Source organism: Musca domestica, unplaced genomic scaffold (assembly GCF_030504385.1).
Source record: "Musca domestica strain aabys unplaced genomic scaffold, Musca_domestica.polishedcontigs.V.1.1 2, whole genome shotgun sequence".
In the NCBI taxonomy this organism is placed as follows: domain Eukaryota; kingdom Metazoa; phylum Arthropoda; class Insecta; order Diptera; family Muscidae; genus Musca; species Musca domestica.
In genome coordinates, this window is record NW_026712249.1 from 40,547,137 (window position 1) to 40,562,096 (window position 14,960).

Below are 14,960 nucleotides of genomic sequence, written 5' to 3' on the forward strand. Positions count from 1 at the left end.
AATAACAATAATTTGCAAAAACAACAACAATAATTGCAAAACAAAAAATTCAAAAAAAAAAAAAAAAAAAAAGGTATAAAAGTTTTAGCGGTTTTGCCGACAATTATTCAAATTGTTGACTCTCTACCGAATAGGTACCGAGGAAATGGGCCAATATTGTGTATTTCGTATATGACCTAAATAAATATGATATATTGGTTTGACTACATCAACTACTTCCTTCACTTTATGTAAGATATATGATAATTTTTTTTTCAAAATCTTGCACCCTATGGTGCGGAGGTACCAGGAAAAATGTTTCGATCCATACCATCTTTATAAAAGATCTTTTGTTGATGGAAATATTGAGATTTACCAAGTCTGAATGGAATTGGATGTTAATTTCGCGTTTTATTAGCCTTATGAGGGAGGTTCCATATGGAGTGGGCCGATATATCCTATCTTCACAGCAGATCTTCTGTTTACTATGAGGAAATAGTGGGATGTGTCAAATATAAAGAGAGCCGGATGCTTATTTCGGATTTTATAATCGTTTTGGTTATTCAAAACGTTGACCCTTTGTGGGGGAGGTATCACAAGGAATGCTCCGATCTCTACTCTTTACAAGAGATCCTGTGTTGAATATTCATAATTTTAACTCTTTCTGGAGAAGGTACTACAAGGAGTGGGCTCACCTTCACAGCAGACCTTGTGTTAGTAGAAATAGTGGGATGTGTCAAACATGAAGAGACCCGGATGCTTACTTCGAATTTTATAATAGTTTTGGTTATTCGAAACTTTGACCATTTTTGGGGCAGGTACCAGAGGGTAAGGTCAGATCTCTACCATCTTTGTAACATCTTTGGAAATATTGAGATTTACAAAGTCTGAATGGAATTGGGCGTTTATTTCGCGTTTTGAGAGCTTCTTGAATATTCAAAATTTTGACCCTTTGAGTGGATCGATATACTACATCTTCACAACCGACCTTGGGTTAATAAAAATGTAGTGATCTGTGTCATTTGAAGACAATCGGACTCTTTCATCACATTTTTATGAGTATAATTTTGACCATTTGTGGGGGATATACTTGATGGAGTGAACCGATATTGTCCATTTTCGTACCTGACCTACCACCATTGCAAATATTAGAATTTGCAAAGTTGGAGCAAAATCGGATTATCCTTTCGCTTTTTGTGCAGTAAATGTTTTTCTTTGAAAATATTGTCATTTTGTGTCGGAGGTACCAGAAGGAGTGGTCCGATATTGCCTATCTCCGAACTCGATTTAAGTTTGACAATAATATTGCGATGTACTAAGTTTGGATCAAATCGGATACTCCTTTCGAGAGTTAACGTAAGAACCAGTCAGACGGACGGACATCGCTAGATCGACTCCAAATGTTCTGAAGCGGATTTGGTACAAAGAGACCTAGGAGACCGTTATTTTGGCCGTATCAAATGATATGTACCCTCTGTAGACTGAGGGTATAATGAACAGAACAGAATCTCCAACCCTTTTATGGTGTCCATAACAAAACGAGAACCTATGTTTTTAATTTTTCTCCAATTAGCAATAATTCAAAATGGCACATGTATGGAAAATCTGTTTGATTAGGCGCACGGATATTGCCCATCATCGAATTTGACCAGACCGCAGAAAAAAATTAGCTTTTAATGCCTATCCAAGTCAGATTTTTAAATTGGGTCTAAAAAGATTATTTCCTTTGGGTTTGAAAATAGCATACCTCAAATATTTAATATCATCAAATCACATACAATATATTCCATATAACCATAAAACAATCCTCTGATCCAAATATTAATGACCAAATAACTGAAAGTAAAAAGAAGAGAATTACAAAGATTACATCATTATTTCCAACGACATTGGCAACCCTTAAAAATCACAATCAAGTATTGTGCTATTTAACAAGTGCCCGGAATAATAACAACAATAATCTTTCTATATCAATAGCAAAAAACGCCAAGAGAATTATTATCAAAACTCGAGAACAACAAATAAATTTTAATAATAAGTAAATAGTACTCGAATTCTAAACTTGGGAAGCTATAAAAATAACATTTCACATCAAGTAATGCCCGGTGTTCTAAAACGAATGCAATCAGTTTTTGTCATGCTCTCTAAGCAGTCGCACAAAGCCGAAACACACACTCTTAATTAGTGAGGAGAAAATAATAAAACAAGTGAAAGAAAAAAAAAACACAACAGATAATAAAAACAAATTTCTACAAAGAACTGTCAAAAATTTCAATAAAAAAACCAAACTGTGGAAACCAAAACGTGTGTAAATAAACAATAAAGCCAGCGTTTATTCCAGAAATTCATCAGGTAAAGGTAAACAGCTGCGTTGCAATACAACCGGTGTCCTCATTGTGGAAGTTCATTGACTGTCTGTTGTGTTGCTTGTTCCCGGTTGCGATGTGAGTGCGTGCGTGCGTGCCTTCCAATGTTCTTTGTCAGTTGGAAATCAAGTGAATATGTTTTCTGAGTATGAATGGATGGCCTGTGAGTGTTTATGACAAGTGACGATGGCGAGTCTTTTTGGCGCTGGTCATCTGTTTTCTGTTCCTCTTTGCTTTCGGAATTTTTGTTTACTTGTACAAAGCATGTCAAACAATACTCTTTGAGCATTTTTACAAATTTCACTCGGATATGACTGAAGAGCAAAATAAAGCAGGTTGAGTAAAAAATAATGAGATTTTTAATTCAAGCTTAAAAGAGAGTTATTAAATTATGTTGAACAACGTGAAAAATAACAAAAGATGACCCTTTAAATTGTGACATAATTATTTGTATAATCCTCAAAGGCAAGAAATCGACATGTTTTCTGATTAAATGAAAAAAAATGGAAAATGTGTCTGTATTAACCCGTTCCGAATTATGTTGGAGTTACTAAAAATCCTAAATGTCAATAAGTTTCTAAAATGTTTTAAAACCCAGAAATTGTGGAATATAGGGAGGTACAATAATATATAGACTACATTGTAATATAGACCTGGCTTGCACAATGTTAACTATCCACTGAGAGTTGAAATATCCAATTTAAAATGCAGAGTGAGGTAAAAAAACTGCAACAAAGTCAAACGCCATAATTTTTATTTCTTTTTTTAATTTTATTGAATGAAAGCATAAAATGTCGGAAATAGCATAAAATTTTAGAATAAGTTTAGATTTGTTCGAATTGGTCACCTTTGGCACGAATTACGGCCTTCAAACGGCCAATGAAACCGTCACACGCTGGCCGAATGTTGCTCTGCGGTATTTTGGCCCATTCCCGGCGAAGCGCTTGCATGAGGTGATCGACACTTTGATATTTTTAGTGTCAACCTTGCTTCCCAAAATAATCCAGACACAATAGTCCAACGGATTGATATTTGGAGATTTTGGAGAAAACCAAATTCGACAGTTCACCACTTTCGGCCAAGCGAAGCAACTCTTTAGCCATTTAGAATCTATTTTCTTTCAGTTGCGGTGTATGTTTTTACACTTTTTGGAATTTCAAGGGCTTTACCCCGAGTTAATTTTTCAATATTTGCCGAATGGAATATTGCGATATGTTCAGCTCACGAGCTATTTTTCGGCCACTACGACGCGGATTTCGATCAAGTCGCTTCTTTACTTCTCGAAACATTTCTGCTGATGTTGCTGTTTTCTTACGCTACCAGTATCACGGAGGAGTGGCTTAATGGCAGCAGTCTGAAGTTGGTTGCATTTTTCCATCTCACCCTGTATATTACTTTAAAATGAAGAACCTCTAAAAACATAAAATCGGGATGGGCATTTTTAAATAACATTGACAATTATATGCGTCCTATACCAAGACATGAATCAATTCCGAAATTTTTTTTACAGAGTTGGACCCATAAATACCACAGTATACGTTAAAAAACTTTTTTTTGAAAATGCTATAAAAAGAAAGAAAGAAAAATAGACTATGGAGGTAATATTAAGTGTGTCATTCCGTTTGTAACTTCTTGAAGTACTCATGTTAGACCCGAAAATTCTTAGTCGATATATGTGTGTCTTTCAGTGCCTATGTTGTAATCACGCAAACTTTGAAATAGAAAGCTAAAGTCAGTAGGCAGGTTAAATTGGTCCATGCCGGTCCATGCTTGCGTATAGCCCCCACATAACGGTACATCCCTATATTCGGTGTTTTGATTATTTTAGTTACATTTTTCAATGGAATTGTCTAAAAATACACACTAGAAGTTCTTTCTAACCACTTTACCCCCTGGAAGAGAAATGTCTATATTGGGTCCACGATATCGAATAGCCCACATATAACGGTTTACCCCGATTTTCGGTATTTTGCCGATTTTTGGTACAATATTCACCGAAATTATTTCAAATGTCATATTTAGAGTTCGTAATGGGAACTACAGTCTATGCCAGAAAATTGTCTATGCAGGTCCAGGTCTTCGTATATCCCCAATATAATGGTATCTCCCTATATTCGGTATTTTGATGATTGTAGCTAAATTATTCAACAGATTTTTTTTTCAAGACCCCAATATAACGGCTGTATTGAAAAGATTCAATAGAATTTTTAACGGATTTTTTTTTTTTTTTGAAAATTGCGAAATTCGTTCCAAATGAATGTTTGGCCTGGCCGAAACTGCTGCTTTTTTACTTGTTTTAAGTTCGGTAAGTATAGTTTGTACTTGATTCTCTCTTCTGCGGCATAAAATTGCTGAAATAGGTTCAATATTTCTTTTGTCACTCATAAGGCGGTTTTTCCGAATATTTGGTATTTTGGTAATCTAACCACATTTTTAAACATATTTTCTATACTCCGCAGTCAGAGGGTATTTATTATTTGATACGGCCAAAGCGTGTCTCATCAAAATTACGGTTTTAGACCTCTTTGTACCAAAACCGTTTCAGGACATTTGGAGTCGATCTATGGATGCGTATGTCTATCTGTCTGGCTGCCTGATGTGCACGATAACTATCGATGGGAGTGTCCTATGTGGTCCAAACTTGATACATCGTAATATTTTTTTATGAAACTTAGAACGAGCTCGGAGGTGGATAATATCGGTTCACTCCTTCTCGTACCTCCCTCACAAAAGGTCAATATTTTCACAGAAAATAATTTAATTAATAGAACAGGAAAAGATGGACGAATTTTGAGCAAAGGTTGCTCCTAACATTTTAATCAGTGTTAGGTGAGGTCGGAAAATTTAATATATAGGTCAACTCCATCAAGTTCCTCCTCCACAAAGGGTCAAAATTTTGAATAATTATCAAATCTTATAAAATGTGAAATAAGTGTCCTATTGTGTTCAAAATTCGCACATCTCAATTTTTTATCAGCACAATATGTTGTGTGGGATGGGATATATAGGTTCACTCCTTCAGGTACCTCCCTACAAAGGGTCAAATTTATCGTTTCAATTATAAAATTTATAAAAGGTGTACCATGGTCATCAAATTTCACACATACCAATTCTTTTGCAAATACAAGATCTGGAATCAAGGATGGATAGACGGGCCATTTATTCTGGTACATCCACCCCCCCCCCCACACACACACCTACCCAACGGGTCAAAATTTTGAATAACCAAGACGCTCATAATAAGGCAAAATGAGCATCCGATTATTTTCAAATGGGACACTCCTAATATTTTCACCAACACATCATCAGCCTACTCCTTTTTGTACCTCCCCTACAAAGGGCTAACTCCTATAAAATGTGATTTCGATTCGATTGCTTTCAAGATTTGTCCATCTCAATATTTTTACTAACACAAGATCTTATACAAAGGTGAAATATATCGGACCACTCCTTCTGGTAATTCCCCCACAACGGGACAAAGTTATAAATAACTATACCTACCAGAAAATGCGAAATAAACACCCAATTCTCCTCAAATTTCACCAATCCCAATAGTTTAATTAACAGAATATCTGGTGCGAAGATACCAGATATCTGTCCACTCCTCCTGGTACCTCCCTCACAACGGGTCAAAATGTTTAATATTTTTAACATTCATAAGCGAAATAAGCATCTATATTTTTCCAAACTTCACATATTCCAATATTTCTACTAACACGAGATTTGGTGTGAAGATGATATATATATATAGGCCTACCCCGTCTGGTACTTCCGCCACAAGGGGTCACTGCTGTCAATATTTATATATCTCGACATAATATGCGAAACAACTAAGCGAAACTTAATAAAATAAAAAGTATAATTAAACATGAATGTTCAATATTAGATGACGTTGAATATTTCGGTCCGCTAAATATGGTAGCTCACGCATATTTATATATATATATATATATATATATATATATATATATATATATATATATATATATATATATTTTTTTTTTTTTTTCCAAAAAATTATCACATATCTAATAATATGTGAAGATAGAGGTCGATATGACCCTAATCTGGTACGTTGTAACATTTATAACAACTAATGTCAAATACGAAATCGACAATATAAGCCCATTTTTTAGTAACTTCACCCAAAAGGCTTTTTGTGTGGATCGAACGATAATACTCTTAACACATGGTGTTGCGCGATTTTCGTTGGTATTATACTTTTTTTTTGTAAAAAATCATTGCAAATTTGCCAAAAGCAGTTCAGCATTTCTTGACTTATAAACAGTATAACTAACATCAAATTCTCTTACATATAGATTGTACCAATTTTGTTATATACCCAATATCTTGTCTCTCAGCATCACTGTAATGGTCAGGAGACATCTTTTAATGTATTTGTGACTTCGCCGAGACTAATTTTTTTTATAAAAGTTATGGTTTATTTTACCCTCTAAATATTATTAAATTTGGTAGGCTTCTACCCAGCTGTAATATCAGGAAATGTGTCTGTTTTTGGTCCATTTCAAAAACAATAGACTTCTATTTTGATCCTAACCCCACCTCCATGCTAAATTTCGTGAGGATTTCGGGCTATAGTGACGACCTGTAGCGTGATTACCAATTAACATGGGCAGCGCGGAGAGATAGGAAGCTCTATATTTCGAGGCGTTGCACAATTTTTGGCCCAATCAAACTTAAAACTGGATTTATGTCGTTTTAAAAACGAAACCTAATTGAGTTGCAAGTCATTGAATTAAAAGCATTAGTAATGTTCAAAATGGTAAAGTTCTGCAAATACGCTATTCTATTGTCACTTTTTAAGACAGGAATATATTGACTGATGTCTCTCTTGCAGCAAAATGCTTTAAAATCGCAGCAGAACCAATGAATTTCCTTTAAGCTTACTACAAAAAAAAAAAAAAAAAAACTATTTTCCCTTTTAAATGATCCAATAAACCCTCACATTTAGCCTTCTTTTTCGTTTCCCTTAAATTGCAGTCAATCAAAAACTCAAACGAAGCTTTTGAAAGAACCGGACGATAGGGCACATCAACGCTATCACAGTACATCGAACAACAAACCGTCATCTTCATCAGCCACAACATCATTAGTGGTGGTGCATCAACAACACAGAACATCATTGTCCGTCGTCGGTTTAGCCGAGAATAAAAAAAGTCCGGAAATTCTACAACCAAGCAATAAAACCAAATAGAAAGATGTCCACCTCCGCCTCCAGCTCTTTGCTAACCGCAAAGCTACCAACATTCGAAGAGATTCTAGAAGCGGCCAAAGAGACATTTCGTCAAAATTTTGGCCAAGAGCCAGAATTAGCCTGCTGTGCACCGGGACGTGTTAATTTGATTGGTGAACATGTTGATTACAATGACGGTTATGTTCTGCCCATGGTAAGTGAAAATGCAATTCCGACAGATTTTTTAATTTTTGAATGGAATATAAAGATAAAAAAACATCGAATGCAACTCATGCTAATTAGTTGGAAACGAACAAAATGAAAATTTTTCGTAATTTTTTTCTTCTCATTAAAAAAAAATATTCAAATCAGACAAACTTGGTTAAAAAAAAAAAATTTAAATAATTTTTTTTTAATACTCACCCACCTTCACCATTTAAACCAGGAAATGTGTTATAACTAAAACGAAAAATTGTTTGTGGCCAACATCATGAATGTTGCGTTTGAAACGTTTGTTTTCTAATGAGCTTCCTCATGTTGGCTGGCTGCCTGGCTGGCATTCATGCTATTGCATTCCGTTTCTTTTTTGTTTATTTTCTCTAGGCCCTTCCAATGGTTACGGTCATTGTTGGCGGTCAACGGCCGGGAAATGAAGTCGATTTAATTACTTGCTGTGCCGGTGCTGATGATCCAAAGCATGTTAAATTTTCATTAACGGACTTGCAACCTAGCCAAAAACCAAAGTAAGTTTAATTTAGAAAATGGAATTATTATAATTAGATTTTTAAGTGCTTTAAAGAAAAAGATAAATGATTAGGTAGGTATGTAGGTATGTAGGTATTCAAAAGCGAGTAACATGTATATATTTTATTATACCCTCAGCCATATGGGAACAGAGGGTATATACAATTTGATACGGTCAAAACGTGTCTCTTTGGACCAAATCCGTTTCAGAACATTTGGGTACATCGTAATAATTTTGTCAAACTTAGATCGAGTGCGGAGATGGGCAATATCGGTCCTCTCCTTCTGGTACCTCCACCACAAAAGGTCGACATTTTCAAAAAAAAAAAATATATATATATACACTAGTGGCCAAAACTAAAGCAACTGAAATCGCAAAGACAATAAATGTCCTATAACTTTTACAAAAATAAACAAATCGAAATTATTTTTCCAGTTTTAAATGAGGGGTTTAATTCACTTTTAAGAAACTAAAAATAAAAATACAAAAATAAATTTGAACGAAAAATAATATGTGGAAAACTAAAATGACCCAATTTTTGCTTGGTCAAAACTAAAGCAACTTTTGATTTTTTATTTTAAAATAATTAAATTTTGGCTAGTAGTCGATTGCATAACCATTATTTTTGATAGCAGCTTCACACCTACGAGGCATTGAATCTATAACACGCTCAATTTGATCCTTGGGTGTGCCTTCCCAGGCACCCCGAATTCTTTAGAAAATGTTGTGCTGATTTATTTCCGAATCTCTCTTGATCTTCCTATCTACGATGCTCCAAAGGTTTTCTAAGGAGTTTAGGTCAGGTGATTGTGCCGGCCATAACAAAACATGCATTTTTGACTCCCGCAACCAATATTTGACAAGTTTTGATACAAGTTTGGGATCATTGTCATGCTGAAATACATAAATCAGCCGAATATTTTACTCAGCGTAAGGGAACAACGTGATGTCCAACACATCTTTGTAAACAAACCGATCCACAACTTCCTTTATTTTATAGATAGGCCAAGTCCATAGAAAGAAAAACAGCGCCACGCCATTTTTGACCCTCCCTCATGCTTCACTGTACCTTTGCAACACTGCGGCTTGAGTCCTTCATTTTTTGGCCTTCTCACCGTAAAATTTTTCACGTCTGAGCCTTTAATATTAAACGTAGACTCATCCCAGAAATAACGTTTTTTCCATTGAGCTTGATTCCACTTAATATTATCGTTTCCGAAAGCCTTTTTGATTTTTTCAGATATAAATGGTTTTTTGATGTCTTACGGGCATGTAGACCAGCTGCCACTACTCGTCTACGCACTGATCTCGAGCTTATATCAAATGATTGCTCTCTCACCAATCCAGTTGAACTCTTAAAATAGTTGTTTTTTTATTTCTCTCTCAATTTGTGGATCAGTACGGGCTGAAGTTTTTCACGGCCTTCGTCCGTAATAGACTGTTACTACTGATCTAGTTTCAAAAAACGGACTTAGTATAAAGAAATAATTATGAAATCACATAAATATTTATGAATTATTTCTCGGAAATCACTTTCTGTGATATGATGTTTTGATAGTCACTGATAATTTGCTGTTTTATTCAGGTACTGTATTGGCTTCTAGCCATTTTTAAATTTTTTGGGCAGTACTTAAAAAACGAAAAGAAAAACACATACTGTTATAAAAAAACTTCTCAAAAAGGATTTATGACAAGCGAAATTGTCGAAGGAAGCAAAAAGCGATAAATATCACAGTAAAAACAACTGAAATTGCAGCGGTTATATGAATGTACAACAGAGTTGCTTTTGTTTTGTCCAAGCCAAAATCGGGTTAATTGACTTTACCAAACATTATTTTTTATATAAAAATGAATTTTGGTTTTATGTTTTAGGTTTTTAAAAAGTGAATAAAGTACCTAATTTAAAACAAGAAAAACTTTCTCATTTTCTTAATTTTTGAAAAAGTTAAAGGGCCTTCATTCTCCTTGTAATTTCAGTTGCTTTAGTTTTGGCCACCAGTGTATATATATATTTTGCACAGAAAGATAAAGGATAATCCAATTTTGCTCCAACTTTGCAAATCCTTATATTTGCGTCAGTGCTAGGTAAGGTGTGAAAATGGACAATATCGGTCTACTCCATCAAGTACCTCCCCCACAAATAGTAAACATTTTGAATAATTATAAGTCTCATAAAATGTGATGTAAGAGTTCGATTGTCTTCAAATTTCACACATCCCAATATTTATATTAACCCAAGGTCTGGTGTTAAGATGGGCAAAATCGGTCAATTCCTTCTGGTATCTCGCACACAAATGGTCGAAATTTGCAAAAAAAAAATATTTTCTGCACAGAAAGAAAAGAATAATCTAATATTGCTCTAACTTTGCAAATCCTAATATTTTCGTCAGTTTTAGGTCTTGTGCCAAAATGGATAATATTGGTCCACACCATCAAGTGCCTCTCCCACAAAGATTCAAAATGTCGAATAATTATAACTCTTAAAAAATATGATGTAAAAGTCCGATTGTCTTCAAATTTCACACATCCTACTATTTTTATGAACTAAGATCTAAGATCTGGCAGTAAGACAGAATATATCGGTCCACTCCTTCTGGTACCTCTCCCACAAAAGCTCAAAAGCTTTGTATATCTATGAAGTTCATAAAACATCCGATTCCATTCCAGACATGGTACATCTCAATATTTCCATCAATACAAGATCTGTAATAAAGATGGTAGAGATCGGACCATTTCTTTTGCTACCTGCCCCGCATAGGGTTCAAAATTTTTAAAAACATAACGCTCAAAGAAAACGAAATAAGCATCCAAGTCTCTTCAAATTTAACGTATACAAACATTTTTGCTAAACAAGATCTGTTGTGAAGATGCTACATATCTGCGAACCCCTTCTCCTACCTCACCCACAAAGAGACAAAATTTTTAATACCTTTATCTGTCATAAATTATGAAACAACTCAGCGATTCTCTACCCCATTATTGACCCATTCTTTCCAAACCCAAACCATAGTGGGCCAAGAGTTTGAAAATTGATTACAGAAGTCAAAATATTTAAAAAAATATCGAAAAAGCGAATATTGGCTGAGAGTATACATCTGTCGGCAAAACCGACCGATACTTTTTTACTTGTTGTTTTATAAATTGCATATGGACAGACTAACTTGGATGCAGACTTTTTTTGGAAAAAGGTTCAATAGTACGGAATTTTCTAGAAATTTGCAAAAAATTCTAAAAGGTACAGACAATTGGACCAATGCTATTAAATGATCGCTGAAAGCTAGAGCTCTGAATTTGTCTACACAAAAGTATGTGTATTTTTATATCCTACACCACACGATGGTCAGGGTATTACGTCTCTGTGCATTTGTTTATAACAGGAAAATGGAAAAGAGATAGATCCATAGTTCCTTTTGATGATCTGCATAGAATCATATTCTGAGTCGATTTATGCATGCCCGTCTTTCCAGGTATTTTTTAAAATAAAGTACATGTTGCATTTATAGCCCTATCAAAACGAAATTTTCCACAAATCATGTTTGACCCAAGGAAAACCCCTATTAAAATTGAAGATAATCGGTCAAAATTTAGATATTTCTTTATCCGATTTGCTTTTTATTTTGGACCAAATGTCTTATATCAGTCCAGATAGTATGGAATTTTACACATACGACCAAATTAGGCCTGAAAATAAGTATGCTAAATTTTATAGAAATCGGTTTAGATATATCTTCCATATATATAGTTCTTCCGATTTGATATTTTTGTCCTCCGCAGCCGTAATATGCACTCTGTAACAACAATATTTGGGGAAATGAATCAAATACAGCTCAGAAATACCTTGGCTAAATTTTATCGAGTTCGGTTCACATTTGAAAATAGCTCCAATATATATCTTCATCCGACTTTCCTTTTATTGTGCACCAAACGTGTAATATTAGCCCAAATGGGATGGAATTTACTAATGGGGTGTAGAAACAAGTATGTCAAATTTGAGGAAAATCGGTTCAGATACAGGTATAGCTCCCATGTAAATTGTTCATCCGATTTGTTGTATTTGTCCTGCACAGCCGCAATATTCACTCGTTAGTAATGATATTCGGGGAAATACAGGGTGAGATAAAAACTGCAACAAAGTCAAATGCCATAACTTTTACAGTTCTTTTTAAATTTCATTGAATGAACGAAAAAAATGTCGGAAATAGTATCAAACGGCCAATGAAACCGTCACACTCTGTCCGAATGTTTCTCTGCCGTATTTTGGCCCATTCCCGGCAAAGCACTTGCTTGAGGTGATCGACACTTTTGTATTGTTTAGTGTCAACCTTCCTTTCCAAAATACTCCAGACAAAATATTCCAACGGATTGGTATCCGGAGATTTTGATCGCCATTGTGCGCTGGAAATGAAGCGCGGAACATCATTTTGTAACCATTGGGTGGCGCGTGCTGAGTGCGATGGTCCTGTTAGTCCTGTTAGAATGTCCAAGGTCTGCGACCAAAATGTTTGCATGCCCAAGGCTTTAATACACCCTCCAGAATATTTTCTCGATAATATTCGGCATTTATTCTGATGCCACGGTCGCTTATTAGTAGCGAAAAACGACCATCGGCTGTTATGGCGGTCCACACTATCACCATGGCCGGCGCTTGAGTTCTGGTAGCCAACCGAAGGTGAACATTTTCAGTTTGTTTGTTTCCAAACTGCTGGACAACGAATGTTCTCTCATCGGAGAAACCCAAATTCGGCAGATCACCACTTTCTGCCAAGCGAATCAACTCCTTAGCTATTTTGAGTCTATTTTCTTTCTGTTGCGGTGCACTTGCACTTTTTGGACTTTCAATGGCTTTACCCCGAGCTAATTTTTTTAATATTTGCCGAATGGAATATTGCGATATGTTCAGCTCACGAGCCATTTTTCGGCCACTGCGAAGCTGTCGGACGAGTGGCTTAGTAATGACAGCAGTCTGAAGTTGGTTGCAGTTTTTTTCATCTCACCCTGTAAGGTCCGTTCGTACGTCCACCACCTCGAAATGTACATTTATGACCCCACAAAGTATATATATTTTTGATCAGCATAAAATTCTATTTCGATTTAGCGATGTCCATCCGTCTGTGGAAATCACTCTAGCTTCTGAACGAATTGAAGTAGATTGATAAAATTTTACTCATATCTATATTATATCTGCAGGACTTTTGGTATTGAAAATGGGCCATGTAGGTCCATGTTTTGGTATAGCCCCCATATAACGGTACTACCCGATATTTGGTATTTTATTGATTTTAGCGAGACTATTCACCAGAATTGTTTCAAATTTGGTATTTGAAGTTCGTAATGGATACTAAAGCCTACGACATGAGATTGTCTGTGCAGGTCCACGTCTTCATATAGCCCCCATATAACGGTACCTCCCGATATTCGGCATTTTGATGATTTTAGCGACATTATCCACCGATTTTTATTTTTAAGTTTCGCCTTTGAATATTGTAATGGCTTATAACAAAAGCTATCTATGCAGGTCCATGTCGTCGTATAGACCCTAATATAACAGCTACATTCGGTATTTTTAGGATTTTAACAGAATTTTTAAGGAATTTGCCAAATTCGTTCCAAATAGTGGAGGGTATTAAAAGTTCGGCCCGATTATGATGCTAAAACATTTACACACAAGGATAACATTTTGCACACGTGGGAATTTTATCAGCAGACAGGTTAAATTGATATTCCTATATATATTTTGACAGAGGAAATTGTTGCAAATTCAGTATTTGTAATTTCGTGATGGGTTCTACCTCTTGTGGCAGAACATTGTCTATATAGGCCCAGGATTTCCTGTAGCCCTCATATAACGATATGTCCCGATATTCGGTATTCTGGTGATTTTAGCCAATCGCCTAACGGAATCGTCCATAGAAGTTCCAGGGATAAATCTCCTGTAGCAGTAGGTTAAATAGGTCTGTATTGTATCATATCCCTCATGTAGCGGTACCTCGGAATATTTTACATTTTAGTTAAATTTTCAATTATTTTTTTTTTTTTTTCAAATTTGGAAAATTTCACAACATTTTCTCATGTAATTTCCCATTTTTGTGCAGCGCCCTCGTAAAGGCACCGCCAGCTTAATTGTACTTTTGGTGACTTTTATTGCTAACTAAACCGATTTCACTGGCAAAAAAGAAACTCGAATATTAAATCCTGATACTTGACTTTTTAATAGTTTTCTTTGTTCTGGTAAACCTGGTAATGATCTTTTATTAATATTCGTAATAGGTCTATTATTGATTGGATTTTTTGGAGATCTTCTGAGGGCACAAATCTCTTGTCTGTGAGAAACGCGAGTTTTAAACGTATTGCGTCGCTAGATAAGGCATTTAACTAAAATCTATAAATTTTCTCTCTTAAGGCTCCTACGATTTTTATGACATCAAAAAAAAAAAAAAAATCATTCCACAAAACTACACAAAATTTCTAGTAAAATACACTCCAGCATTACTGGACAATTGTTTTATGTGAAAAATTTTGGTTTTAAATTTTTTCCCCATCTCCCTCTTGGTCTTGGGAATTTTACATCTTGAAAATTGCCTTAAGTGTTCATCACCTGTCTTTACTGGTGAAAAAGGAGACCAAAAGTAACTGTAGAAGTTAGCCAAACAAAGGATGCAAATGGAAATGAAAATCA

The 14,960-nt window shown here is 35.2% G+C and overlaps 1 protein-coding gene across 2 annotated transcripts in view; it reads left to right on the plus strand.

Moving 5' to 3' along the window:
• The first annotated feature begins 1,976 nt into the window (after window positions 1-1,976).
• LOC101896135 (galactokinase) overlaps window positions 1,977-14,960 on the plus strand; it is an 85,118-nt gene continuing 72,134 nt past the window's right edge. Inside the window, exons 1-3 of one of the 2 annotated variants that reach the window (XM_059122171.1) lie at window positions 1,977-2,337; window positions 7,347-7,753; window positions 8,143-8,282. In XM_059122171.1, the coding sequence (XP_058978154.1) occupies window positions 7,565-7,753; window positions 8,143-8,282 (329 nt within the window). In that variant the 5' untranslated portion in view covers window positions 1,977-2,337; window positions 7,347-7,564. The remainder of the gene's footprint in view (window positions 2,338-7,346; window positions 7,754-8,142; window positions 8,283-14,960) is intronic. The other variant, XM_059122170.1, reaches the window with a different exon arrangement.